The sequence below is a fragment of the Rattus norvegicus genome, chromosome 19 (assembly GCF_036323735.1).
Source record: "Rattus norvegicus strain BN/NHsdMcwi chromosome 19, GRCr8, whole genome shotgun sequence".
Lineage (NCBI taxonomy): Eukaryota > Metazoa > Chordata > Mammalia > Rodentia > Muridae > Rattus > Rattus norvegicus.
The window spans coordinates 32,873,280-32,900,504 of record NC_086037.1 but is presented as its reverse complement, the minus strand read 5'-3'; the positions used below and the strand labels follow the sequence as shown (position 1 = coordinate 32,900,504).

General features: G+C 44.2%; 1 protein-coding gene across 2 annotated transcripts in view; it reads right to left on the bottom strand.

Annotated features, from left to right (window-relative positions):
* Tox3 (TOX high mobility group box family member 3) overlaps window positions 1-27,225 on the bottom strand; it is a 108,820-nt gene that overhangs the window by 29,272 nt on the left and 52,323 nt on the right. For both annotated transcript variants that reach the window (XM_006255189.4, NM_001399200.1), the window contains exon 2: window positions 856-918. In XM_006255189.4, coding sequence (XP_006255251.1) covers window positions 856-918 — 63 coding nt within the window. The remainder of the gene's footprint in view (window positions 1-855; window positions 919-27,225) is intronic.

Genomic DNA, 27,225 nt, shown 5'->3' with positions numbered 1-27,225 from the left:
TGATTGAGCTAATCAAGTATCTTGAGGGTTTTTTTTTTTTTCAGGAGGCATGCCAATAAGACCAGACCAAGGTGGGAAGTCATATGTAAGAAATACAGTACAAACAGCAGGAATGCTTATCCCGTGTAGACCTGCAAACCAGCTAGAAGCAAGAGTTAGCGTGGCACTGCGTGCAGAGCCCCTCACCCAGAATTCCTCGCTACAATCATATCATGTACCAAGCCTATTCATTGACTCAGACACTCAATAATTTCTTATTGGATCTCTGCTACTTTGGGCATTGTGCTAGGTGGTGGGGTTCTACGAACAAAGCACTTACTGCGTGTCACTCTAGAAACCGTAACACGCTTGGCCATAGTTGCCTAAGCTTTGATGCTCAAGGAGGTTAACCGTGGAGAGCTAGGAAGCGAAACGCTTTCTATCAACATTTCCAAAATACCCAGCTATCTGCTTAGAAATTCAGATCCAGCAGAGAGAGAGAGAGAAAGATAGGTAGAGAGATAGGAGGGAGGGAGGGAGGGGGGGGGAGAGTGAGAGAGAGAGAGAGAGAGAGGTAGAGAGAGAGAGAGAGAGAGAGAGAGCACGCGCTTTGTATTGCACATTTATAATTGCTTGCGTATGTACTTTTTTTCCATCAAGAGATTCACTTCTAAGCTTTGAAATGTTAACAACAGCCTGTGGACAGTGATAAAGTCTTGTCAGGTTAGTTTCTTTTCCAGTAGGCTTTTCCCATTTTCCTCCAAAGTTGTTACCTCGTGTCACAGGAGAGAAAGAGAGAGAAATCCAATATCTTGTTTTTCCCTTCAAGCCCACTACATTATCCATACAACACAAGAAACGCGAACAGACACCCACCTCACTGGCAGCAAAGAAGGCGTTGTTTGCCTCAGCCATGTTCATGTAGTTATTATTTCCCAACTGGAAAAAAAAACATTGATTTATGTTAATGGGAGGCAGAGTAAAACCTGGAGTTGTTTAGTTAATACTCAGGAGCGACTGGGAAAGGGGGCAAGTGTAATGGGCTGCATGGGCTAACCTGGGAATGGGAAACTGTAACCTTAGTCAGCCTTCTGCAGGTACAGTAGGGAGTTACACTGTCAATAATTCTGGAATACAGTTCTGTTTCTTCCCGGCCTGGCAGTGGAAGGAGACAATCACAACCATTTGGTCACCTGGTCACTAGCGTGCTATAAACTGGCCTTTGTCAGAGGCTGGAAGGAAAAGGAGTTCCTGGAAAGCCACCTGGAAATGCTCTAAAGCATGCTGGGATTTCATACTCTACTCCTCCAGAACAGGGGTCACACGTGTGGGTGGGTTAAAAATGTGAATTAAAGATGATACAATTCAATTTCCAAGACTCCAATTCTGTTTTCTGGTGAATGGGGCGTGGCACGAATAAGTAAGACTGAGGAATATTTCTAAAATCTCCCCACAGAGCTTACAGCCATATCTGCTCCATCGGGGCTGCTGAGGGCTGTGCTATTCAATCTCTCCATGTAACATTAAGTGGAAAGAGGTTTAAAAACTAAGCAGGATCCCATGAAACGGCGATTTTTATTTTATTCCCTAACACAATGGCCCATTCATAGCATCGCAAATAAGACTGGATCAGCATTTCAGATGTAAGCTCTTTCCTTCCAGGGACCTGTTATCAAAATGGAAGACTTGGATTTGGGCAGAAATGTATTTTCAGGTTCAGACGGTCCGGTCGGCACATTCCCTCGCTTTCAGCATTCGGCTATCAGACTGGCAATAAGGGAAGCCTCTGTGGGCATAATTATCTGGGGCTGTGTTATTTCCATGGTGGTTAAATGGTAAGGGATGTCCTTGTGTAAAGCATTCTATTCATCTCCTTTGGCGCATCAAAAGCGGCACAGGTGTGGTCTCTAAGGGCTGGAATGCATATAGGTATTTTCTAATGTATATTAAAGCCAGCAATTACATTAAAGTAAAAGGTGTAATTTTTCCCAAGAGATAAATTGCTAGATCAATGACTGGGTGGATGAAGGGGTGGCTGGGTGGGTGAACAGATGGACAGTATTAGAAACAGGTACACAGATACTCAGACATGTACGTAGACTGATACCACCAATAGGGAGAAAGTACATGCACAGATATGAAAATGCAACATAATCCTCCCTTCAATATCACTGATTTCTGGGGTAGGGGTGGGGTGTCTTGGTCCAACTCTCAACCTGTAGGAAGCAGGACTGACATGTTCAATTTTTTATCATGTCACGGATCCAAGAGCTAAGGAAGATTTACAGGAAAACACTCTAATGGCTCCAGAGTGCAGTAAGTCTACAGAGGTAACATCCACACATGGCACTTCAACACACACACACACACGCAACACGCACACATGCACCCACATATATACACATACATACACACACATACACACACATACACATACATACACATACATACATACACATACACACACATACATAAACATACACACACATACACACACATATACACACATACACACACATATACACACATACACATACATACACACACATACGCACACACATACATACACACGCACACATAACACACATATGCATACACACAAACATACACACAATACACACATACACACACAGACACACAATACACACATACACACATACACACACATACACACAAACATACACACATACACATACATACACACACAAACATACACACACACATACACACAAACACATACACACAAACTCTGTCTACAGAGGTAACATCCACCACCACATGGCACTTCAACACACACACACACACACACACACAATCAGACACGCTCTCCCCCAGCACTTTGATTCATTTGGGTGAATATTTCTCTACCTGGAAGGTGTACTCATGCGCCCTTAAAGAAGACCTTTATCTGGCTTGACTGAAGGCATGTAGTTTCAAAAACATACGCCCAAGACCACAAGTACAGATACATACATGCACTCACACACAAGTCTCCATTCTTCTACAGTGTTAAAAGTATGTCAGAACAGAACCCCTATAGGCCTCTCTCTTGCTTTTTTTCCCATGTAATGTTCAAGCCTATAATCAAATGTGACCCATATTTGAATCTATATATTCCATGCTTCAATCCACTCCCCCTACACACACACACACACACACACACACACACACACACACACACACACACACACACAGCTGCCTGACAGTCAGTATCACAACTTTAACATTATTTAAATGTCGGCTTTGTTGGGGAATTAGAAATCCATTTAAGGCAAAGAGCTCATTATCAGAGAGTATTTTTTTTTAAGATTAAACTCACTTATTATCTAATAGCACCTAGAACAACAAAGGAAAATAAAATGGCCATTAAACCAAAGGCCTAAACAATTCAAAAAGAAAAAAAATTAGGCTCAGAGTGAAGTAAGAACTGGGTTAGAAATCCTCTTCAGAACAGTTAGTATGCGAATGTAATTACTGAAGAAACTACAGCTAATCAGCTGTGAATTGTATCCATTAATTAGTATTTGCCCTGGAGAAATGAGAAAAATCAGTAACGACGCTGGCACCACCACAGCGCTGATGAGCTGCGAGCCGGGGCCGAGCTGCATTTAGTCAAGCAGGTGGCTCCAGCGGTCCACATAATTTGAAAAGCTCTCACCTGGAGGGGGGGAGCTGGAGCGGACAGAACACTCTGTGCATATCTCTTGTATCTGCGTAAGGCCTTAATTAATGGCTTTTAATTTGGAGGCACTTGGTGATCGGGAGGGAGCAGTTATAAATCATTTCAAGTAGAAGCAAGGGTTTCCCCGTCTACCTGAGGTAGAAGATACCCTGTTAAAAGGTGCCTTCAGATACTGGCGGGTGGCAGGAGATTTGTTTTCCTTCTGCACATAGGGCTGTGGGGACCTAGTTACAGTAACAACATAACCAGTTCTTTAGTTGAAACCCACATTGCGTTGGATTCTGTGTAGCCCTTACCTGCTGAACCCAGCCAATCTCGTTGCCAGAGGAAAGGGGTGGCATTTAGTATTTGGTTACTTTCTCTCCCCCAATGCTTGCTTTGTTTTTCTTTTTACATTTTGTTTTTCTTTGCTTAAGACACAGTCTTGCTGTGGAGCCCAGGCTCCCCTCAGAACACATTCCTAATCCTCCTAACTCAGCTTCTTGAGTGCTCTGCCTCCAGGAGTGTGCAGCCACGTCCCCTTCTTTATTCCAGCTACAGTGTAGCCTGTGAGTGCTGCTTCACTTGTTGGCTGCTTAAGAACAGACAGGATTCTGAGAGGGAAAGTACTCCTTAGGGGTAGACTGCTAATAGAAGGACCAAAGAACAATTAACTGAGTTGTGTACAATTAAATCTAGTTTACGTTATAGAAGGCAGTGACATTGGTAAAAGCATTATATTACGCACACCCTCCGGGTCCAGGAGGAAAGGACCTTAACTGGGCTTCCCACTGCCATTCCCTGGACTAACCATGACTGGCATTTGTTGAAAGGATGACAAGCTGACTCCACTCAAACTTAGGTGACCCAGAATCACCCCTGCTACCCAAGGTCATCTGTCAAATATCTGAGTGGTGATTAATTATGAGTGATCCTCACAGAAGCCTTCTATAAATACTTCGTCATTTCATCTCCTCTCCCAAACTGGGACTAAATGCAATCCATTTTTTCCCAACAGCCAACAAGAAAGAATTATTATCCTACTCATTTGTTCTGGTCAGCAGACTGAGGGTTCCAGGAGTCACGCTGCCTGCCCTAGAGGATTTGAGCGCACATGGGTGCCATCCTCCAGCCTCACTCTGCCTCCCTTACATGCTGGGACCCACATACAATCTACTCTTTCACTTAGTGATCAGTTCAAATTTTAAACTTTATTGTCAACTCTGTTATTCCAAACTGGAGGGTATTCTAAAGGTCCCAAGTCTATTATGCTGTCCCTGGAGGAAAGGGAGGTTCCGTGGTCCAGTGTAACTGGGAAAGGATTTTGTGATGACCCTCAATGCCTTCTATGGATCTACAGGTTCTGCGATCTCGCAGTATATTCGATCTACAAATAACTAAATGCCACCTGTTTAAGGCACTGGGTTAGGCCTGGAGACATGGTAGTGACAGAAATCGGGTTCCTGTGAACTGGTGTTTGAATGGAGGCCATAGATACCTTCCCTACCCTCCAGCCCACACCACTGAAAAGGGTTCAGGGGAGCCTGTGGATCTTCCTTCTGTTTACCTCACAATAACTGAATTCTTTGGGAGGCTTTATTGGAAAAAAGCATGGGCTCCCCCCAACTTCTTCCTTCCTGTTCTCCTCCCCCCACTTCTTTATTCCTGTTCTCCTCCCCCCACTTCTTCCTTCTTTTCCTGAATCATTCACATCAAAACTAATCCTAATTTTGCACTGCAGCAAAACCTACACATTTTTTTTAAATTGGCTATTTTTTCCTAACTTTTCCATTCTATGTCACTGCCCAGCTCCAATTTTCTGAGCTGATAGCATTCAGTGACATTTTTCCAAAACAAGACCCTACTCAGTCATGTCTTCATGCATTCTCAAGACTCAAAGCAAAATACTCTGAAGGAATAAGTTGAATGAGAGAAGACACTTAATTACTGTGATGGACACATGAAGACATCATCCAAGAAAACATCTCATTCCCAAAGTCTTAAGGAGCACACGCGTGGGACTTTCAACCTTCCCAAGGAGCATGGTGGCAAGAGGAATTTACCCAGGTTGGCAAATTCTGACATATATCATTCTCAAAAATACCGTTGTAAAGGAGAACCAAATCGCCCTGCAGATGGAGCCTTAGCAGGCCATAAGAGAGCATCTCCACCGTACCACAGGCAGACCTGCTCCTGCTGTATGGTGAGGAATTATGACTTCGGCAAACATAATTTAAGGACAACAATTAAAAGGGAGAAGAGTGGGATCCCATAGAAACGCAGCCAAGAACATCATGCCCATGGTCCATGTGACTGTGTGAAATGCCTCAGTAAAGTAATGAAGATGGGAAACTCTGGCTCAACTAGCAACAGCCTTGGGACGAAGTAGAAAAGCAAAGACGAAACCCCATCTGTAAGCAAAGGCAGTTACTGGGCCTCGCTCAGCCCACAGCATCGCCTCCACTGAAACTATTTTGACACCCATGTGAAGAGTTGTATAGACTTCTAACAAAGCAACATTTACAATAGGATCTCAAACGGCTAAATGGTACAAATGTAATCACTAAAAAAAGATATTCCTTCAAAGTCTTCTCCTCCCCATTACATTTGTTAGCAGACACCATCTGATTTGATGCCTCACCCAGCTGTCTGTCGTCACTTCCATCGGCAAACTATGCCATTATAAACCTCTTGTGCCAAGCTTGGTCATGTGATAGAGAAGGCAGCAGGTAGAGTCCACTTGCTCTTGATGGCTCTGTTAAGTAGGCCCTGGGAAATGACTGATGGGTATCAAGCCGCAATTTCACTGAAGATCAGAAGCCCACGGGGAAACAAGACTGGCATGACAAACAGTGGGACTACCTTACCAAGAAACAAAGGTGGACAGGGGCACAACACTGTCACCAAAGGTTAGTGGCCCAACAGGAATCTGGAAGAAGAAAAGCTACAGGGGTTGGCCCCGCGGTGATCTGACTTGAACACAGCGTAAAAGTGGTATGAACTGCATAGACACTCCATACCCCTAGGGTTCTGAATTTTGATCCCAGGCCAGTGAAAGACAATAGGATACACTCTACTGAGCTAGACAGGGCACTAACAGCAGGTTATAGTTCCCTGTCAGCCCTGTGAGCATGATGGGACGGAAAGGAAGCCCACAGAATGCTTCCCTTTCAGTGCATTATGGGATATTACTACATTTTCTCTTCACCGGGTCTACAAAGTGTCCAGCTATGTATGCACATCAATCCCCCCATTGTCCTGTGGGCTCTGTGTGGGGGATTATTCCCAAGTGTCAATAAGGTAGATCTGTAAGCTTTCTTGCCCCTGTGACTAAAGTACCTGAAGAATAACTTGAGGAGAGATTTATTTTGACTCCTAGTTTCAGACCAGGAAGGGAAGATGTGGAGGAGCCAAGCAGATCAGCTTATCATGACCCAGAAACACAGACAGAGGCGCCTCAGGAAGCAGCTATGGACAAGGGTCTGTCCCCAGTGTCCTGCTTCCTCCTACTAAGTACTAAGTACTAAGTAGACCACACCTACTAAGTACCCAGGCCCTTCAAAGTAAACCGTCCACAGTGGGAACCAAGCATGTAAAATGTGAGCCTATTATACTCATGTATATACTCATGTATATATTCATGTATATATCATGTATATACTCATGTAATATATAATATTTAAAGAATATTACAATAATTCCTATTAAAGCATAAAACCATTTGCAATATGCTGGCTAAGTTGGGATGTTTGGTGGACTTAGTGTCTTATTACCTTTTCAACTCAGGATACTTAAGTTGTGATATTTTTTGCTTATGGTATTTTCAACACAAGGTTTATCAGTAAAGAGCATCTAAATACATGTGTGCATACACACACACACACACACACACACACATATATATATACATATACACACATAATGCTGCTAATTAAGCATACACAAGTATATGTACATATATGCAGAGAATCACACACACATATGAATTATTAAACACACACATATACATGTCCCTTTTGACAAGCTAAAATCGCTCAGATGTCTTCTACTGAACACCCAAAGGGCTCACACACTCCACACTCGAACTTGGATATTAGCAGGCATTCCAACAAATGTCCAGTGCTGAACCCCGTTTGCTCCCGCAAGCCTGCTCTATGCAGTCTTTCCCATTACCTTCAATGGGGACCTGCCTTAGACCAAGCCATTTTTGAGTCTGTGCTTTTTCTCCTTTCTCACATTAAGTTAGTCAAAGAAGATCCCGCTGGCTCACCCTTCTAGTTAATCAAGCAGATCACCTGTGTCCGCATCCTATGCTCGCCTTCACAGGACTCGGCCCTGCCTAAGCCCATTGCCTTTGGCTGCAGGAGCCTCCTAGCAGGTTACCACTACTCTTCCAAGTTTTCACCAGACTCATTAACACTGCCACAGAGGCCTTTGTCACCAACTATCCAGTGGCTTCCTGTTGGCTCAGGAAAGGGGACATATGCTTGCAATGGCCCTTGCTTCCTTCCTGACATCATGGCAACATTTTCATTGCTGATACTACTACATCCTGATGGTCTCCTTGCTGTCCCAACAACACCCAAGACCCACGCTTACCGCAGGGCCTTTGCACTAGCTGGTCCTTCCCTCCGAATGCCCCCATGTCTTGTACATCCCTCCCTTCTGAGTCTTCCCTGGATGCCACATCCAGTGACGATTACATTTCTGTACAGCCCCCATCTCCAACACTCTTGATCCTTCTTCTCCTAGTCCACTTTTTCCACTCACACTGTCAATACCACATAGGACAGTCATCATCTTTATCCTGTAACTAGAATATAAATTCAGCGAGGGGAAACCCTGTGTCTACTTGCTACACAGAAGCCCTGCTGACAAGAAGACTGGGAAAATGGTGGACGCTCAAAAGCTTTGTTCTGAAGGGACCAATGAACCAGAAGTGAAAAGCCAAATCATTCTCCAAGACCCTTGGACAACAGCATTGGCTCCTGAAATCCAAAGGACAAGAAAAAGACCCGCTCCCACTGTTGTCCCCACACAACATCTACGACATAAAAAAGCAGAAAGAGGAAAACACACATTCCAAGAAGGAACACTCAGAGACACCCACTGGCCAAGCATTGTTCCGAAAGAGCGCTACAGACTGATCTGCAGCCCAGGAGAGTCACCATGCTTAGCAACAACCGCATTTCCAAGAGGCAGCTAGCAAGGAGTATTCCAGAACATTCCCGGTGAAAAGCGCTGATGCACAACGTTAACACAGAGGTGAGATCAGAGTTATCCCTGACCCGACACACACACATGGTGTCACAAGGTGCTCATGTGTATGGACAGTTACCAAGTCCACTATAAACAAAAGATCCATATGAGAGATTCAGAGGGTTAGAAGGGTAGGGTGGGCTGTTGGGAATGGAACTATTGGTAGCAAAATACATATTGGTATTTTGGATGCACTGGCGGGCAGAATGCTGGGAGAAGAAAACCAACCATGCGGTGTCAAAGGGGAAAGGCTCAGGTATTCCATTTGATGGCTGATTTTTTTTTCCAATTTAAAATACTTTAAAGAAATGTTCTTTAGTCTGAACCAGTGCTATTCAAAGTGTATGACCAAGGACCAGAGACTAATCCAATACTTGTTCAAATATGCAAATTACCTGACCCTACCATGACTGACAGTTTCAGATCTTAAGGTTGTGGGGCTCTAGTTTAATGTTTAGTATTTTATCAGGGACTGTACATGTCAATATTTGTCTAGTTCATTTTAGACTAACATCTTGAATATTTAAAAAAGAACCCCCATTTCTATTCCTCCCCACATTTTTTTTTGTTTTGAGATAGGATGCTGATATGTAGCAGAGGCTGGCCCCAAATTGGCCAATTTCCTGCCTTAGATTCCAGAAGTGCACACAGAGGCATGCCTCACCATGCTGGCTTTAAATGAATTTTCTGAGCCTCTAGAATGAGTTAAAGGAAACACTTGGGTCCCATATTATTCTGTCGCTGTTGAGAGCAATACAGGCATCACAGAGGTTTGTTATCGCTCTCCTTTCACACCTACAGGAAAAGGGCAGTCTGTGAAGAGGCTACTCACCTAACTCTCTCACTCTCACTATCAGGATGGTCAGAAATATCCACAGCTCTATCAAGAAGGGAATACTCATTTTGCTATCAGAGTTTCAGGAAGTGATGTGGCCACACAAGTAACAACAAAACTTAAACATATGGACGGACACTCCTCAAACACAAAGGCCTTTGGATTCTCATGATCTGGATGCATTTGAGTCTGTGAATCATACAACTAGCTGGACAAGTTACTAGTGACAGAGGAAAAAAGACACGTGTTTAATATAAAACAACACACACACACACACACACACACACACACACACACACACGTGAGTAAAAAGATGAAGGAGTTTTGAGCCAAAGTGGAGTAATCATTGGCCGACACACCTTCACCAGTATTTCCAGAGCAGAAAATGGGAGACTAGTGTCCTTAAACACATGTCAACACATGTCGACAGTCACATGACACTGTGTGTGCAGCCTTTCCATAGCACATCTATGTGTCCCCCCTTCCTCTCCCAGTGCTGTTAGTAGGACTGGATGCCAGTTAGTAGGACTTCCTTAGGGGCTGTCTTACCTCTCTGAGCATGTTGCTTTTACAGGGATAAACAGTGTGGCTGAGATGATGTGCAATAATAATAATAATAATAATAATAATAATAATAATAATAATAATAGAGGCATCAATGTAAGGACCAAGTCAGGCAGCAAATAGTCACCAAAGTAAGGAAGAAAGTCAGAAAGAAACGGCCACTTCAGAAAACAAGTCCTGAACCCAGGAAGTGGGCAAGGTAGCGCAATGCAGGGGTAGGTAGGGTTGGAAAAACTGTGGAACTAACCATGCACAGGGCTTGTTTAAAGATCTAAATAGGGAAGTGAGCAGAGAGAGAGAAAGCAGGCAGGGGCCATGAAGGCCAGCCTTGGTGCTCTTAATGGGAAGTCTAAGTAAGATTCTACTGAGATCCACGCACACACACACACACACACACACACACATACACACACACACACACACACACACACACACCAATGATCTGAGGCACACAAAAGTGATAATGAAAGACACCACACACAGTGGGAACATGGCTGGACAGGAAGCATCTTCCTACCAAATGCAAAGGCCTAGATTCCATTCCTAGCACTACAAAGAAAGACAAAAGGACAACAGGAGATCTCCGAGGATGGCCCAAGGGTGCACACATGTCTACAGTGAGAGTGAAAGTGAAAACACTTTCCCAGAGCACTGTCTAGACCCTGTTTGGGCCACCAAACTAGCTAAGGGATGAAGTCCAAGACCCTAGATGAGCTGTTTTCTGTCTCAAGGCTCTGGGTACCACTCCCTCCCGTGTGTGTGTGTGTGTGTGTGTGTGTGTGTGTGTGTGTGTGTCCCAGTTCCTTCCCTGAACCAGTGTACCAGCTGCTCCTCGCCCCATCCATTCTCCCCTTTATGTAAGTTTCTGACCTCTCTTCATTCCTCAGATCAAATACTGAAGTCACCGTCACCCTGCACACCCACCTTCACTACCCTTCCCATGGCTCCGCCTTCTGTTTTGTTGGGGTCAAAGTCACTCATCACAGAGCGACTTTCTTGCACTAATGTTTGTTACCCTCTCACACTCTCATGCCAATGGAGAGTCTGTAAAAGGGTTTCCTCTGACTCTGCGATGTTTCTTTTCACCCTAGGATGATGTCTGGTCCACAATAGGTACTCCGTGTATGTACAGAGTGGATGAACAAATTGATGCACTAGAGAGATTCCAGTTCAAATCCCAACTCTGCTATATCAAGCTGGGCCTCATCAGTTGAGTCCTGTCCTGTCACCTTTATGATCTCCTCATTTCTAGAGAAGAGATGACAGAAGTCTGTGGAAATAGACCACAGACTAAGGGTAAGCAGACCAGTGCCAAACCACCAACCAAGGATCCCATGCAGAAAGAGCCATCCAGGGGAGAAACACGAGGACCAAGAAACTCAATAACGTGAGTAAAAATGAGGTCTCATTGAGGTACTTTATGTAATATTAGCAGCCCGTTATATAAGAAGCAATAGGCACTGTGCTAAAAATAAGTTCTGATTTCTGCCCAAGACTCCACTAATGGGAAAGCCAAATACAACTTTCTGTGGTGGGAACAAGAGTGGATATGTGTGAAAGATTTCTCCCTGGAAAGCCAGGGGGTTAGTGAAGTCTTGAGAGGCTTGTCAGAACTCTTCTGGGACGGAAGAGCATCCTAGGAGAGAAAGCTTACTGAGCTGAGGCCTGATGTCACGGTAGGTGGGGCATGTGAAGAGACGTGAACACGGCATTCCTGATAGAAGAAATGCTGGCACAGGAGCCTTCATACATGCACTAGTGTGGAAGGCTGAGCCTCAACATGAATGGCTAACAGGAGACACGTGTGCTTCTATAGGTGGGAAAAGCCTGAACATAGAGAGAAAGTTCCACCTGCAACAGAGAAGGAAAGACGGACTTCTGTTTCCAGATGATAGGAATTGTGCCCGATGAAGCTGAACTGTAACCTCGACTTTCAGGAGGCTAAGACTAGAGGAATTGCTAGTTCAAACCCAGCCTGGGCTATGTAGCAAGATCCTATCTCAAACGACAACAATGACAAGGACAGAATTCATAATGCATCTTCCATGGTGTTTGGCAAATAAAAAGCCATCACATGGTGACAGCAAAGGACAGACAAAACATGTCTGATCGGATTTGGGTTTTGTTAGGACCACTGAAATAACAGCAAGCATGCCATTAGTACTGAAGGGAAAGGGGGCTACTTGGTCCCAGGTTGCTTCAAGAACTAGGAAGATTCCCCCACCAGTTTGTCCAAGAGATGTGAAGTTTACACCCAAACTTCTAACAACATCGGAAACCTTGGGTTGAGAAAGCTATAACCTATGAAAACTATGGCATCACTGTGAGGAACACCTTAGCTGCCATCTGACATGTGCACTTTAGTATAAATTTGCTTTCAGTGAATGGTTCATTGATGTAGACTGCATCATCACTGAGGATGCTCAGAAAACAAGTCCTATCGTGATACCCTCCCACTCTGAGTTAGACCGGATCCTCCTCCAAGCTCCAAGGCAACCTGTGCTTCACTCTACACTGTTAAAGCAATCTGTTGCAGTGCCAGTCTATCTGTTGGAATCTTTTCGGGCAGAGGCCAAGCAGAGAAGTCCTCAACTGATAATGTCCCAGCGTTGGAGTGGTTGGGGATGTACTATTAAACTACTTCCTATTTTCCCTTTTCATCAAATGACAATGATGAGTCGGTCTGCATCAAAGTCAGATGGACCACCGCTATTATGACTGAACAAAGCCTTAAAACAAGGTACAAATGACAAGTCACAGAAGATAAAAATCCAAGTTATTTCCCTTGTACTGTCAAAGTTTGCATTTTTTCCTACCGTCAAATGATTAAGAACCCCAAAGAGTTTCTAAAATGAAATGGAGTTCTCTCAAGGCATATTTACATCAAGGGCCTTTAGCAAGTGTCTCAGACATTACTTCCTGTAGGATATGAAGTTTCAAATTAGGAAAAGAAATAACAAACTAAGTCAAAGGAACCCCTGTGTTTTTAAATGAACAGCTTTTGGCTGGTTACAAAATGTCTTTGGTTTAGTAACTCAACTCTACTAACCAATGGGAAAAGCATCTGTTCTCTCTAGTCTCAATCAATCTTTCTAATTATGATTGAGGATGAGTGCCAGACAGTCATCAATGGCTTCCTGTAAGGTCTCCTGTCTTTGCTCTCTAACGTTGACGATTTGATGTGCTGTAACCATCACCTCTTCAGCTACTTGAACCATAACCACATAGATACATAGATGTACAGACAAAATCATGCATACGAGTACAGATTAGTGACCCTCCACCAGAGGTAATTATGTTCTGCAGAGAGAGTGATCGTGTCTGCTGTTTTCACCAGTTGAAGAGCAGGCACACTACAGAACGACCTCAGTAGAGCCATTGTGTCCAGAACAAGAATGACCCCAACCCACCCCACCCCCAGCAAGCAAGAACAAAAGATGAAAAGTAAAATATTAAAAAGGTAAATACTGCAGAACTATTGTATCTACACCATCTGAACACCAATGTTCTTTTAAGAATGGGTATCAGGCTGACTTTGAATATCTTTATTCATAAGATTATTGAACACCATAGAGGTAAATGCGCTTCAAACATGTAGCAATAAGTGGGTTGTCAGCTATGAGCTTTATGTATATAAATACCCACTTGTTCTTATTTTCTTTCTGATGAGAATAAGTCAAATAACTAGAAATAGTTAACATGTTCTTTTAAGGCTAACATTTCCGAGAAGATCAATAAGCCCATAAATCCTTCATGAAATATTTTAAGTGACTCCATGTTTTTCTTCTCGAGCCTTAATCACATCTGATAAACCAAAGACCTGAGACTTCCTTAACTGAGAAAACATCAATGACAAGCTCCCAAGGTTATATAATATGGAATTATACATAACCATTGACTCCCAGCAGGATTATACCAGGTCCAGGAACGTCTGTAACTCACAGCCATGAATTCTGAGAGTGAGGCTTACGCACTCACTCAGACGTTTTCAGATGCTGAGAAAGTCCAGGTACCACTCTTTCCAGAGAGAGAGCAGGCCAGGGTTTCACTGCATACCTGAAAAGGCCCTTTGTAATCACAGCAAGAAGACCTCAGCCCCACACATCATCCTATGTTTTATGGTGACTTAAATCCTGGAAGTACAACTTTGGACCAGATGGCTGATGGCACAACCCTTCTTATCACTTCTCGATATTTGACCAGTGATGTGTGTTTGTCTAAAACCTTTTAGTGGGGAGGGCTCACGTGAGACAATAAATCCATTTCTGATGTGGTCTTAGGGTAGATGAGGGCAATCGCATTCCCCTCAACCAACCAGTCTCAAATCTTATATTTATTTTTGAAAGGCGGGCATTTTGAAAAGTACTTTGGAGTAGGAAGCTAATCATTTCTTAAACATAACTATAAAAATAAAAATCTCTTCAAAGCAGGGCCACTGCCTTTCATCTTGAAGACAAACAACGAAATTCAGCCAAGCTGTCCAATGTTAGTCTGGTACACAGCTCAAATTTATTTCAGCATTTTGTATAAACAACCATGAAATTAAGTATGACATAAAAGGCATTTTCTTCTTAGGGTCATGGGCATGGCAGCCTAATACATTCAAGATTACCTTCACATTTCCTTATAGGAGTCCAAAAGATGTGACTACCCAGGAGGTTGGAAATAGTTCTTTCTATGTCACCTACCTGATTTTCTCCCTTCAGCAAAAACTCAGTCCTATTCCAGAGTGACTTGGGTGGACAGGGGCAACCTGAAGAGGTGAGTTATGGGTGCCAAAGTGACCGAAAGAAAAAAAAAGAGCAGAAAAGAAAGCATACACCAACTATAGAAGGCTATGGGGAAATGCTACGTCTGAGCTCAAGACTATGAAGACCACCTTAAAATATTATCTCTATCCTGTTACGGCTTCACTGAAACATACTTGGGAGAAAATTCCTGATTGGTCAAAAGCAAGCTCCTGGGTTCTTAAATGAAAGCTTAGTTCTTGTTTACTGTGACTCCTCTCTAAAGTGTGTATGTTCCACTTACTCCAAACAAAGTTATTTCTCTTCTTGTGACTAGTGGGGGAAGGGAAGGAGGGAGGGAGGGTGGAGGAGAGAGAGGAAGGGGGTGGGGAGAGCGAGCTCACATAAGAAAAATTATTGCAATACTCTATGGTGCTGGTTAATAAAGTCATCTATAAAACCACACTATAAAATTCTTGGCCATAATAAAAACAAGTTGGAGGCATGATATTTTTAAGAACAGCAGCTGCCTTCCTATCAAGATTAATATTGAAAGTAAACCCCATCTAATCGGGCCTCTGGGATTGCTAACGGATTCCATGAGGGGTGTCTGTCTGGCCCTGGTCATAAGCTGCCTCCTTCTAGTCTACCACACACTCCACTCCAAAACTACACCCTTGCCGATGCCATGTCCTGGGGCGATGCTGACTGTCCACAACACTCCACTTGTATGTTTTAATGACTGAATCAAGGTTGAGGCTGAGTATCAAAACACACGACTGAAAAGCTACATCAAACAGGCATGCAACAGGGAAGCTCTTAACAAACGGCTTCAGGGTTCTCCACGGATGATGACCCCTCCTGAGGTAAGAGGGCAGACCTAAGAAGTCAAAGTTCTTCAACAGACTGTGAAGAAAGCCCTGAGAGTTGAGGTGGCCCCCCTCCAGCTCCACTGTCACTTCCTTACAGGTGCTTTTGGAAACAAGTAATAATGAAACTTCCATTTCAGTGGATGTACTCGTAGGCAAGATGTTAACTGGTGTTAAAAAATCAGACATAGGTGGGTTTTGTTTTGTCTGAAGAATTTTTTTATTTGTGTGTGTGTGTGCGTGTGTGTGGGGCGGTGTGGGGGTGTACACACTCATGTGCAAGGGAAGGTATTGGATCCAGGGGAAATAAAATGGCAGGGGGCAGTGAGCTGCCTGAAGTGGGTGCTGGAAATCAAACTTTGGTCCTCTGGAAGGACAGCAAGGCTCTTAGCTGCTGAGCCATCTCTAGCCTATGAGCTATTTTTTTTTTATAAATACAGACTGTTTTGTTTCATCAAAGAGATAGGATCTAGTTCTTAGTCCAGGATCCTAAAGCTAGCATTTTATGTGTCACATGGAACCTATCTACAGTGTGGCTCTGTGACAAAACTCAAGCAAGAATCCTCAAACTAGCCTCAAGAAAGGTGATGCAAAGTCCAGTGATAACATGGAGTTTCAGAAAGCAGCCACAGTTATCGAAGCAGAAAACTGCTTTTGACACTAAACCAAAGGTAACGTATTTTCAAATAAAACCTCAGGTTCCTGAAGCTTTGCAGACTCCAATCCTGGAAGAAGTCTCTCTTAGAGGAACTCTCACCCAAGAGTTCTCTTCCATCAGAGTTAAGCAAGCACTCTTAAGCTATCTTCGGTGTGCTAATGATATTCTGACAGAGTTTGAATGGCAGAAGGAAATGGTCGTGATGTAAGAGCCAAGACTCAAAGCCATTGACGATAATGTTTCATCCCTCCTTTGCTTTTCTGTTCTATGCCTTCTAAAATTAACACCTACCAGCTCCATCACCAGAAAAATATGCGTCTACAGTGGATGTTTCCAGAAAGGATATCCTTAATCTCCACCAGCAGGAAACAGGTACACAAACACCACTCCTGAAGACAAAAGCGACAAGCAGATTTTACTGTCCCTCTGTTTCCGCATTCTTACATCGCATATATTCTAAGGAGCTTGTTCCAGGGACAATACAATGGGAGCCAAGGAAGAGCACTGCTGACTTCCAAGAGAGGTAACCCAGTCAGTACAGAGAAATCAGACGGCAATGCATGCAGAACTCCACCTGTGAAGAGTACTATGATGAAGAGGGGAGCAGATTGGCCAAGAATACAGGAACAGAAGACTGCATGATAAAGCCTGAGTTTGGGGGGAGCAGGTAATGGGGTGCAGGGTGAAATGAGGGTAGATCAGAGATTTCTTAGAGGATCACTTTTGCCTGGGACTTCAAGGATTGGGGCTCTAAAACTTGTGTGTCAAAGCCATTCAATCAAATAGGAATGGGAACTGAGACACCCTTTGGGGAGTGGGCAAAAAGACAGGTGTACTTTAAACTCGTTAGAACTGAGGTGCTGGGAGATGTTTGCAGTTCACGGGAGAGTTTTAGATTCACTTTTTGACGTGAGACTTTTCGCAAGACTCATGGGGTCTTCAATGAAGCCTCAGACATAAATGGGGTTGAGCACTGGGATTTCCCAGAAGCTCCAGCAGATCCTTTGTGAACTCCAGTTAGTTCATGGCCTCAATGTTGAGGAGCTGAGGGAAGAGTGACTAGAGGTGTGGAACATAGCCTAAGAAGGTGGTATTCCTGCCGCCAAGAGAGACATAAGGAAGGATCAGTCGCGCTAAATGCTGCTCCAAAGAACATGGAGACTGGCATACACCTGTCACCTGCCAGACACCAGGATGTGAGGGCACTGTCAAGTCTCAGACTCAAGGAGCTGAAACATGGGGAAGCAGCTGTGATCACTGCCTTCTGGAAACTGTGAGGACAAGACAGACATACACACAAAACCAGACACACAGGAACTACACAAATACTCGACTCTAGCTTTGTTGGGACAGCAAGAGGGTCCCTTGTAGCAAAAGATGTTAAGAAAAATACGGGGGTTGGGGATTTAGCTCAGTGGTAGAGCGCTTGCCTAGCAAGCGCAAGGCCCTGGGTTCGGTCCCCGGCTCCAAAAAAAAAAAAAAAAAAGAAAAGAAAAATACGAACTTCTACCACAGAGCCCTGAGTTTGATAAGGAAAAAGATTATGAACATTATATCCCTAGGCTCTACACTATGCTCCAGGAGATAAAAACAAGCCAAAATTTTACAAAGGAAAATCCCTAAGACCAAATGTGCTACAGCAGAAAATCTATCATCTGGGATCAATGAGAGGGCTTGCTCACCAGTGATACGTGATATGGTATGGCATGACGTGACAATGTTGGTTTCTGAGAGCCAAATGCAGAGTGCAGCTCTGATTCTGCTCCTCTGTTCTATGTCTTTCCCCTCACCAACAGCTCAGAGGCCACCAGAGCAGCTGACTCACACGTGACAAAGAAAGGATGTCTACTGCATCGTGGCGTGGGCAGCACAAGCTCCCAGGTATGCCTTCAAAGCTAGGAAACGCAATGTGCTCCTAAGGGCAGTGAGGATCCATGTCCCCTCACGTAAGTTCAAAATTAAAAGTATGTCTATTTAGCAAGACACACAGCAGGTTCCTACTTTTATACATGTGCGCCCTTCAAGTACAGAGTCTTAAGTATGTATTCATAAGAAAAGGACGCTGCCTGACATGGATGGAATTGAAGGACTCCTTCAGTCACCAGGACACGGCTGTGAAAGCCAGAGACTAACACCCTCCTACAGTTCAGTATCGCTCTGAAAACAGAGAGGAAAGGGGAGAGTTTAAAATGAAAGTCAATATAAAATGTTAACTGGAAAGCTGAGGATACTCCAATAACGTGTAGAAGCATTTCTTACAAAGCAGTGGGTTTTGATGAGTGATTTCTGGCCACCATTGAATGACCAGTTTTGTCTGTGGAACAATGAGAACTCCTACAAGCCTGTGATGTTTGGAATCAAAGAGTGAACGATGACTAGTGAATGTCTTTCTCCATCCTGAAGAGTAGAGGGAGCAAATCACCCGTGTCTAATCTTATCCCCCTAGTTCTGGGAGGAAGAGAGTAAAGCATCTAGGACACAAGCTCCAAAAGTAACTCACTGTGGTCCTGTCTGTGTGTGGACTCCTCTGCATCCGTATACTTTACGCCAGCTCTGGAACACATCTCACATCTCCTCAACTTCAGCCATGTCCTCCACCTCTTCCTCTTCCCGCATCCCCACACACTTCTTCTTTCCCACCAGTGGCCTCCTCTGGAGGGCCAAGCAACCATCTTAGTTCTGTGCTAGCCAAGTCTTCCATCAGCTCAGACAGGCAATCATTCCACCTTCCTTTAGAATCTTCAAATCTCTCCTCCTCTCTCTTTTATCATACCAGACCATGTGACTAGGTAACTTCCCCCATGCCTATATCCCCTCATTATTACATCCCTTTAGAAGTTAACAGCAAGGAGTATCACAGCCCCACAGACCCTCTGCTCAATTGACAGCATATAGTGGCTTTAACTGTGGAGACAGTGTAAACGTCTGGATTTCATGTTTCATTCTTCCCTGGACTTGGGAAAACAAATTGACTGGGAAAGGAAACGACATCTCTAGGGAGAGAAAAAGGGTTCCAGAAAGAAATGAAAATCAAATGGTTTCATATCTACCACTGGCTGTATTATTCAGCAAACATGAACTGGACCTTCATGAGATAGTACACATGTAAACACACATCCATCACCACCTCCCCACATACACACTGACTAATCTCCTTGGAGATATAAGCACCCAAACCATGCATCCCCCCTCCTGAAGACTTGGTTTCCTCATCATAAGGGTTCTGGTCTCCTCAGTGCTTCTTCAGCACCCAGAATCCCCTTGTAGCTGGTCCATTTGTTCAGTCTCCAATGGTCTCCTCTATTCTTCACACAGGCTCTTGACTCTAGTTCCTACCTAAACAATTACCCAAAACAGACTCTCACAAAGACATGGAAGTCTTCTACTGTCAGCCTAACTACTTCAATTGTCTTTCTTTCCTTCACAAGAGGAAACACTGCCTTCTGCCTGGACTCACTCTACTAGGTCTACAGTCAGCCCCGCCAACTCACCTACCACTTAATTCCAGCTCTGATCTATCAAAACATTCTTATCCCACTCAACCTTAACTTACAGAAGGTATGCAGCATGGGAGCTTACATCTACAATCCCAGCACTCAGGAGGCTGAGGCAAGAGGATTCCTCTGAGTTCAAATCCAGCTTAGGCTTCACAGAAAATTTCAAACCAGCCTGGGCTGGTGTAAGAGCCAGTCTCAAAACAAAAGAAAGTTGTAGGAAAATAAAGACAGCTGAGTCTCTCTCCAGTTCATCTCACAATCCTCTTCTACCAGCCATCTCTACAATGTGACTTTCCTTCCTGCCTCACGGTTCTCCTACTTATGTTCCTCTGTGCAACAATGTGTTATCAGGGAGTTCATCATGAGTTGCTCCTTAGAAATCCCATGGGCACCTTCCCCTTGGTTTCTGTCTCAAACAATGACCGATCCTCTTCTGATCCTTCCAATTATTTATGTGTTGAAGAAATGTTTCCATTTGGAGATAGTCACTCGGAGTTCCTAAAAGGATCCCCACACTCCTTTGACTCATCCCACTGTGCCTTGTCTGTCAGCCACACTTGGCCAGTCTAAGTACCTTTCAATACACCAGGCTGGAAACCTTTGACACCTCATATCCACTACAGCCACAGACAGCTTGTTTCTTCCAGTTTTTGACATGCTTCTCTCAAGCAACCTGTCACTACCTTTTAAATAAGTCATGACTTCTCTCTGTCATCCTGCACATAAAGTCATTCCATTTTGCCACTGGCCCAAATAGGCTCTAGTCCTGGGGTTGGTTGGTGAGATAGGTCTCACTCTATAACCTAAGCTGCCCTTGAATTCCTAACTCTCTTGCCCCAGTCTCCTGGGGGCTGAGATTATGAACGTGATCCACACCCATGAGTCCTTTATTCCTCTCTAGTGAACCTGCCGATCCTAACTTACCTCCAGATTCTTGTTTCTCTTTTCCTGCTCCACTGCAAGTGGAACAGACCTTCCAGTTATCAATGAAATATCATTTTATATACACTAAGAAATGGATACTACTGAAAAGCTAAGGAGCAAAACTCAAATGTAACCACTCAATATTTTGACATTAACCTTCCCATCTGTGTGCCCCCCTTCTTGTCCCATTGGCTCCCCCATCTCTATGAGGTAGACAATCTTAAAGATGTTTATAATCTCAAAACCTATAATGTTTATACTTTCAGAGCAAACCTGGGAATGAAAGTAGAAAGCCAGTGTAAAGTTGTCCACTACTGTCCTCCTCAGCACAGTCTTCTAGACAGCCAGTTGCCATGACATGGCTGTGGAATAACATACTTAGTCTGCCTTTTGTAGGGTTAGCCTTTGTGGTGGCTTGTATGTCCTTGGCCCAGGAAGTGGAACAATATTAGGAGGTGTGGCCTTGTTGGAGGAAGTGTATCACTGTGGCAGTGAGCTTTGAGAGCCTCCTCCTAGCTGCCTAGAAGAGTCTTCTCCTAACTGCCTTTGAATCAAGATATAGAACTCTTAGCTCCTTCTCCAGCACTAGATGATGCCATGTTCCTGCCTTTATGATAATGGGCTGAACCTCTCAACCTATAAACCAGCCCCAATTAAATGTTGTCTATAAGACTTACTTTGGTCATGGTGTCTCTTCACAGCCTGTAAGACAACCTACAAAACTGGGTATCTGATCATCCCCATCCCTGACATCGTAACGCATGATCTATTGATCACAAACTCCCTTTCTCGTTGGGACAAATGTCTATTCACAGAGGACACCATGACAGCTTCCTGTCCCCAATTCTTCTCATTTATTATCAACCTTGTCACCTCTGCTCCCAGGGTCCCCCCACTGCTTGGTCCTGTGCCGTCCTTCCTTCTGACTGTGTAATACTCAGCTCTCTTTCCCACACTCCAGGATTCTCCTCCAGTGATTGGCTTTTTTTTTTTTTAATATCTATGTTAGGTGGACTAAGTGGCTCCCTGCACGGGTAAACTCATAACATGCTCTCAATTTTGTGTTATAAAAAATGAGAATTTGTTTTTAGATATGCAGTCCGAAAAGGACTTAATATGTGCTATTTTCCAACAAGTGCTTGCCTTTATGGAGAGCTGACTCTCCGAGATTACGACCTTGCTTACTATCTCCAGAGTTAGGACTTGTATGGATTTGTGGAATTTTAGCCCCGCCCACCAATTATAAAGGATGAATATCGCCAAGGAGTTGGATCTCTTTTTGTTGCCTTTTGACTTCAGTATGACACACAATGCACATGGTATGGAGTTGCTAAGTGTGTCCCTCATAAAGGAAAGCTGACCCTGTGAGTTACTAGCAGTGTCACGCCCATCCTTGGGAAAGGGAAACAGAACGTAACTACTTTGACTGGGGTTTCACATCAAAGCAGCACCTGACAAGTTTCAGTACCCCACCGTAATTTGTTCTGAAGGTTTCTCACTTGTCAGAAAAGAAGGCGCTCAAGACTATGCACCAAGCAGTGTTCAGAGCTACACACCATGCAACCAGGAGCAGAGACAAGCAGCCGGCCCGTGAGGACTCCAATCAGAAGGGCTGGTCCTTGAAGCCTGACTCAGTCAGTTCTTCCCGACCTAATAAATCATCTCTCAAAAGGAATGAGCACAATGAATTTCAAGATCAAATTACCGGGTAGCGTTTGGGGGACTTCTTGATGGTGCTGTTGTGACTTTTGAAACTACAGATTCAAAAGTATTCCTTAAAATTTGTTTTCATAGAGAACCCACATTTTATATTTATTCTAGAGCCTGTGGGCCAACAGACAATCAAAAGGAAGCCACTCCACTCCCCTTCCCAGTTCAGGCAATCTGGGCTCCACCTAGGCAGATAACAAAAGGCCTTACCTTGATTTTTTTTTTTTTTTTTGATTCGAGAGATGAGGAAAGCATCTTTATTTTTTTGCCCCTGAACACAAGTTCCTCTCAACCTCCAATTTCTTTTCATGAATCATAAGATAGACTTGGGGGGAGAGAAGAACAACAAAAAAGAGCATCCGGCTTATTTTCTGTGAACACTCAGATCAAAGGAATATTTCTGAAGGCGAAACAGGTGGGTTTCCCTCTTGATGGCCACAGGTCGAGTCCCCCCTTATATTCGCCAGTGGAGGCAGTAGAACACCCGGAAAGGGGACAGACCCCAGCCACCCTCACACACGTGGCCCACTCCAGTAGGTGTCTGAAGCCAATGACTTAAAACTGGGACAAAGATACCTGGGAACGGAAACCGTAGGAAAAAGTTGTATACGCTCATGGTGGCTAGAGGATTGTGAGTTCTAAGTCAGCCTGAGTCACATAGTGAGATTGTGTCTCAAGGCAATGAAACAACAGTTGGTGCAGAAATCGACAGAAGACAATGTACCTGTGCCCCCTCACGCACATGCATGCAGAGCCATATCCCATTCGTGCTCTCTCTCTCTCTCTCTCTCTCTCTCTCTCTCTCTCTCTCTCTCTCACACACACACACACACACACACACACACAAATACAAATGACTTCCACACTTGCACCCACCAGCTTCCTTTCCAAACTGTCACTCTATTGGGGAAAAGCTATAATTTTTACTCAAATTCCACATATCCATACATTCAACTATAAAATGAAAGTAGTTCCTAGGATAGTTTTAAAAATAAGTAAATGGGTAAAGAAATAAATTGCTGATGAGAAGCAAAAGAGCACATTTTAAGTCAAGTATCACCTGAGGAGAATTACCTACTGGCAAGGATAGAGAGACAATTGGTTATAAATATTTGACAAGCCTAAACACTTTTGTCTGACCTCCCTAAACCCTCTTCTCACAAGAAAAGGTCCTTGGTGTCACATCTTCCCGAAACCCATAGTATTTCAGAGAACAGGCCTTCTTATCCAGGCTGCCTTTGTCTCCACCTCCTGAAACCATACCTTTCCTGCCAAGTTTACTGTCTCTGGGAGAAATGAAGTGAAGGGATTCTCTCCCAACCCCTGGTCAGCATAAGCACACAGTTAGCCAGGTGGCTTCTCAGTCCCTGCCACACCCTTGATCTCAGTACTTCCCTCTTCTCTCTTCTCTCTTCTCTCTTCTCTTCTCTTCTCTTCTCTTCTCTTCTCTCTCTCTCTCTCTCTCTCTCTCTCTCTCTCTCTCTCTCTCTTCCCCTCTCCTCTCTTCCCCACTCTCTTCCTTCTCGGAGGGAAGGGAAGGAAGAAGAGGGAGACACTTTCTCGCTGGTTTTAATTCTCCACGTGAACATCAGCTGGTTAAAATTCACTTCACCGAAGACTATTTCAGGTATTAGAAGAACCCGTTTTTCTGACTAGTAATCCCACCCAACTAAACTCCATTAATCCACGACTGTAAGAATCATTTTGACTTTGCTTCTTCCATTTTCCCAAAGAAATCTTTAATTTTGACAAAGCAACAAGCTTGTTTACTTGTGGCAGGAATAGTTAATCATTTCCTGGAGGGTCACTCCTCTTGCTATGGTGCAGTGTCTGTCCCTGATGCCACCTTTTTAGCTTCTGGGCCAGACAAGCCATGCAATTAGTTCTTGCAGAATGTAAAGTGAATGGTTTGGCCCCCAGAGACTCATGTGTTTAAATGCTTGGCCCACAGGGAGTGGCACTATTAGAAGGTGTGGTCTTGTTGGAGGAACTTTGTCACTGTATAGGTGGGCTTTGAGGTCTCAAACGCTCAAGCTCTGCCCAGTGTGGAACTAAAGCCTCTTCCTGGCTGCTTGTGGAAGATAGTCTCTTTCTGACTGCCTTCAGTTCAAGATGTAGAAGTCTCAGGTCCTTCTCCAGCTCCTTGTCTGCATGGATGCTGCCGTGCTTCCTGCCATGACGATAATGGACTGAACCTCTGAAACTGTAAGCCAGCCCCAATAAAATGCTTTCTTTTATAAGACTTGCCCTGGTCATGGTGTCTCTTCACAGCAATGAAACCCTAAGACAGGGCCCAAGAAGCTGAGAAGCGGGTGCGTTCTCTCGGACTTCCAATTCCCCTTCCACTCAAGCTGGGTATAGACACCTAACAAATGATTACAGATTTAAGGCCACCACTCAGGATGCAGGGGACAGGGATAAGCAGATTTCTCTAACTTTGAGGCTAGCTGGATCCACGTGAGTTCTAGGGCCATATAGTTCGAACCTATCTTTAAGTGTAACCCTCATTCTTCATTGAGGAAACTTCTCTCTGCAACAGATGAAGACCATTTTAGAAAGTCAGGGCCCATCAAAATGCAGAACTGAAGAGCCCATCCCAACCGATACATCTACAGTAGAACTCCTGTACATAAGGCTCGGGGATCGTTGTGGAAGAGGGGTTAGGGAATTCTAAGAGCCAAAAGAACAGGGCGTTTACTCTGAGATTTTTCTCTCCTAGAAATATCAGAAGCAATATCATGATGTCTCATTGATATGACTGCTTAGCCATGACTTTAACAAGGGTGAAGACATGCTAGCATGGGGTGGGGATATCATAGGCCCTCAGAAAAAGTCTTTCCTAGGAAAGAGGGTAGCAATTGGTTAACCAATACCCAATGGCCAACCCATGAAAACATTTATATACAAATGGCGTTATGTAAACTGAGCAAGTTGTACACACACAGAGAGAGAGAGAAAGAGAGAGAGAGAGAGAGAGAGAGAGAGAGAGAGAGAGAGAGAGAGAGAGATTAAAGGAAAGAAGAAGAAATAAATTTGAAAGAAATCTCAAGTTTGGGGCAAATTGGGGGTTGGAGGGAGGAATGCAAAGAAGAAACCACGATTGTATTATAATCTAAAAGAATAAAGAAGGCAGAGTAACACTAGTCTGTGTAACACATAGCCAGAGGGATAAGCATGGCTCTAAGCAGACAACACCTACACTTGTATTACATTTCATTGCTTACACACTGTAGCTTTACTCCTCACCAGGGGTTAACCTGAACCATTGTCTCCTGCTTCTTCTTTTCCACCTCTACTTTTGCAGCCATCTCGGGAGTTTTATACATCTGAAGTCATTCAGTCTCTGCCCTTCGAATTTCCCATCAAGTCCATTTCTCTAATGAAACACCCCTCTGCAGGTCCTCCTCCTCAACTCTGCATTCGGTGCACAAGAAGCCTTATTTGTTTGCGTCTGGTTACATCACTCACCCATCTCCACCAATCCGTATTTACTCAGGGCAGTTTTCACCAGCCCGAATGGGGGACTGTGGAGGATAGTGGTTTTCACTTGGCATGTTATCCTGTAGCAAGCCAGCCACCTCAGACCTGTGCTAGTGGGGAGAAGTAAACTAGCTTCGTGGATCGAGTCACTCATCTCTTCCCCTGTTCTCAGCACCCTCCTGGAAGAGGAACTAACAGGTCTTCTGTGAAGACGTTATTCTCGTAAGTGAACAAGAAATAGACCTCTAATGCATTTCTACTGCCCCTTGGGTTCAAATCAAGCATAAGAGTTCAAATCCTGCCTAGCAGCTTCTTTTTCCCTCAAGGTGTAATGCCCTGATGCCTTATTTTTCTTCAAATTCCTTTCCTTCAAGGGTTTAAGAATGGCAATGTGATATCCCAACCACGGCCACCTAGCAGTTTGGCAGTGAACAAAAGAAAGAGAAAGAAAAGGAAAAAGAAAGCAGCTAAGTGATGTCTCTAGACCCCTGTTCCAGGTCTCAGTAGCCCTAGAGCTGGAAAGGCAATGCCACAGCAACAGCAGCCCAGAAGGACCACGCAGTTCATCTCACCTCCATGGGGACGCTAGAGGGAAAGCGTTGCCTTCCCCCTGTGTACAGGTGCAGCTTCTAAGAGAGGCCGGGTACCATCTTGTTCAAAACTCACCTAGCACGTGAACCTGTGGTAGGCCCAGGATTTGAAGCCAGTGTGTGTGGTAACAGATGGTGAGCTCATAACATCCCACTGCCTGAGCGTGTGCCCTTGCCCTTCCAGAGGACAGCTAACACACAGGTATGCTCCAAATGCTTGCAGCAGGGTACTTGATCCTGAACCAAAATTCATCTAGAAATTATCCAGTTTCAGTCATGGGGGAGCAGGCAGAAGATTGCCTTCAACCTCCATCCAGTGCACAGAAACTCGGATGCTATGTTTTCTTTCATTTACTCATTAGCGTTTTAGTAGAAGCGATTGCGAGCCATCCCTCATCAATGTTCACACGACAGCACCCCGAGGAGAGCCCCTACCCATTTCCACTGAAAGATGCTCAGGGGGGATCGGATT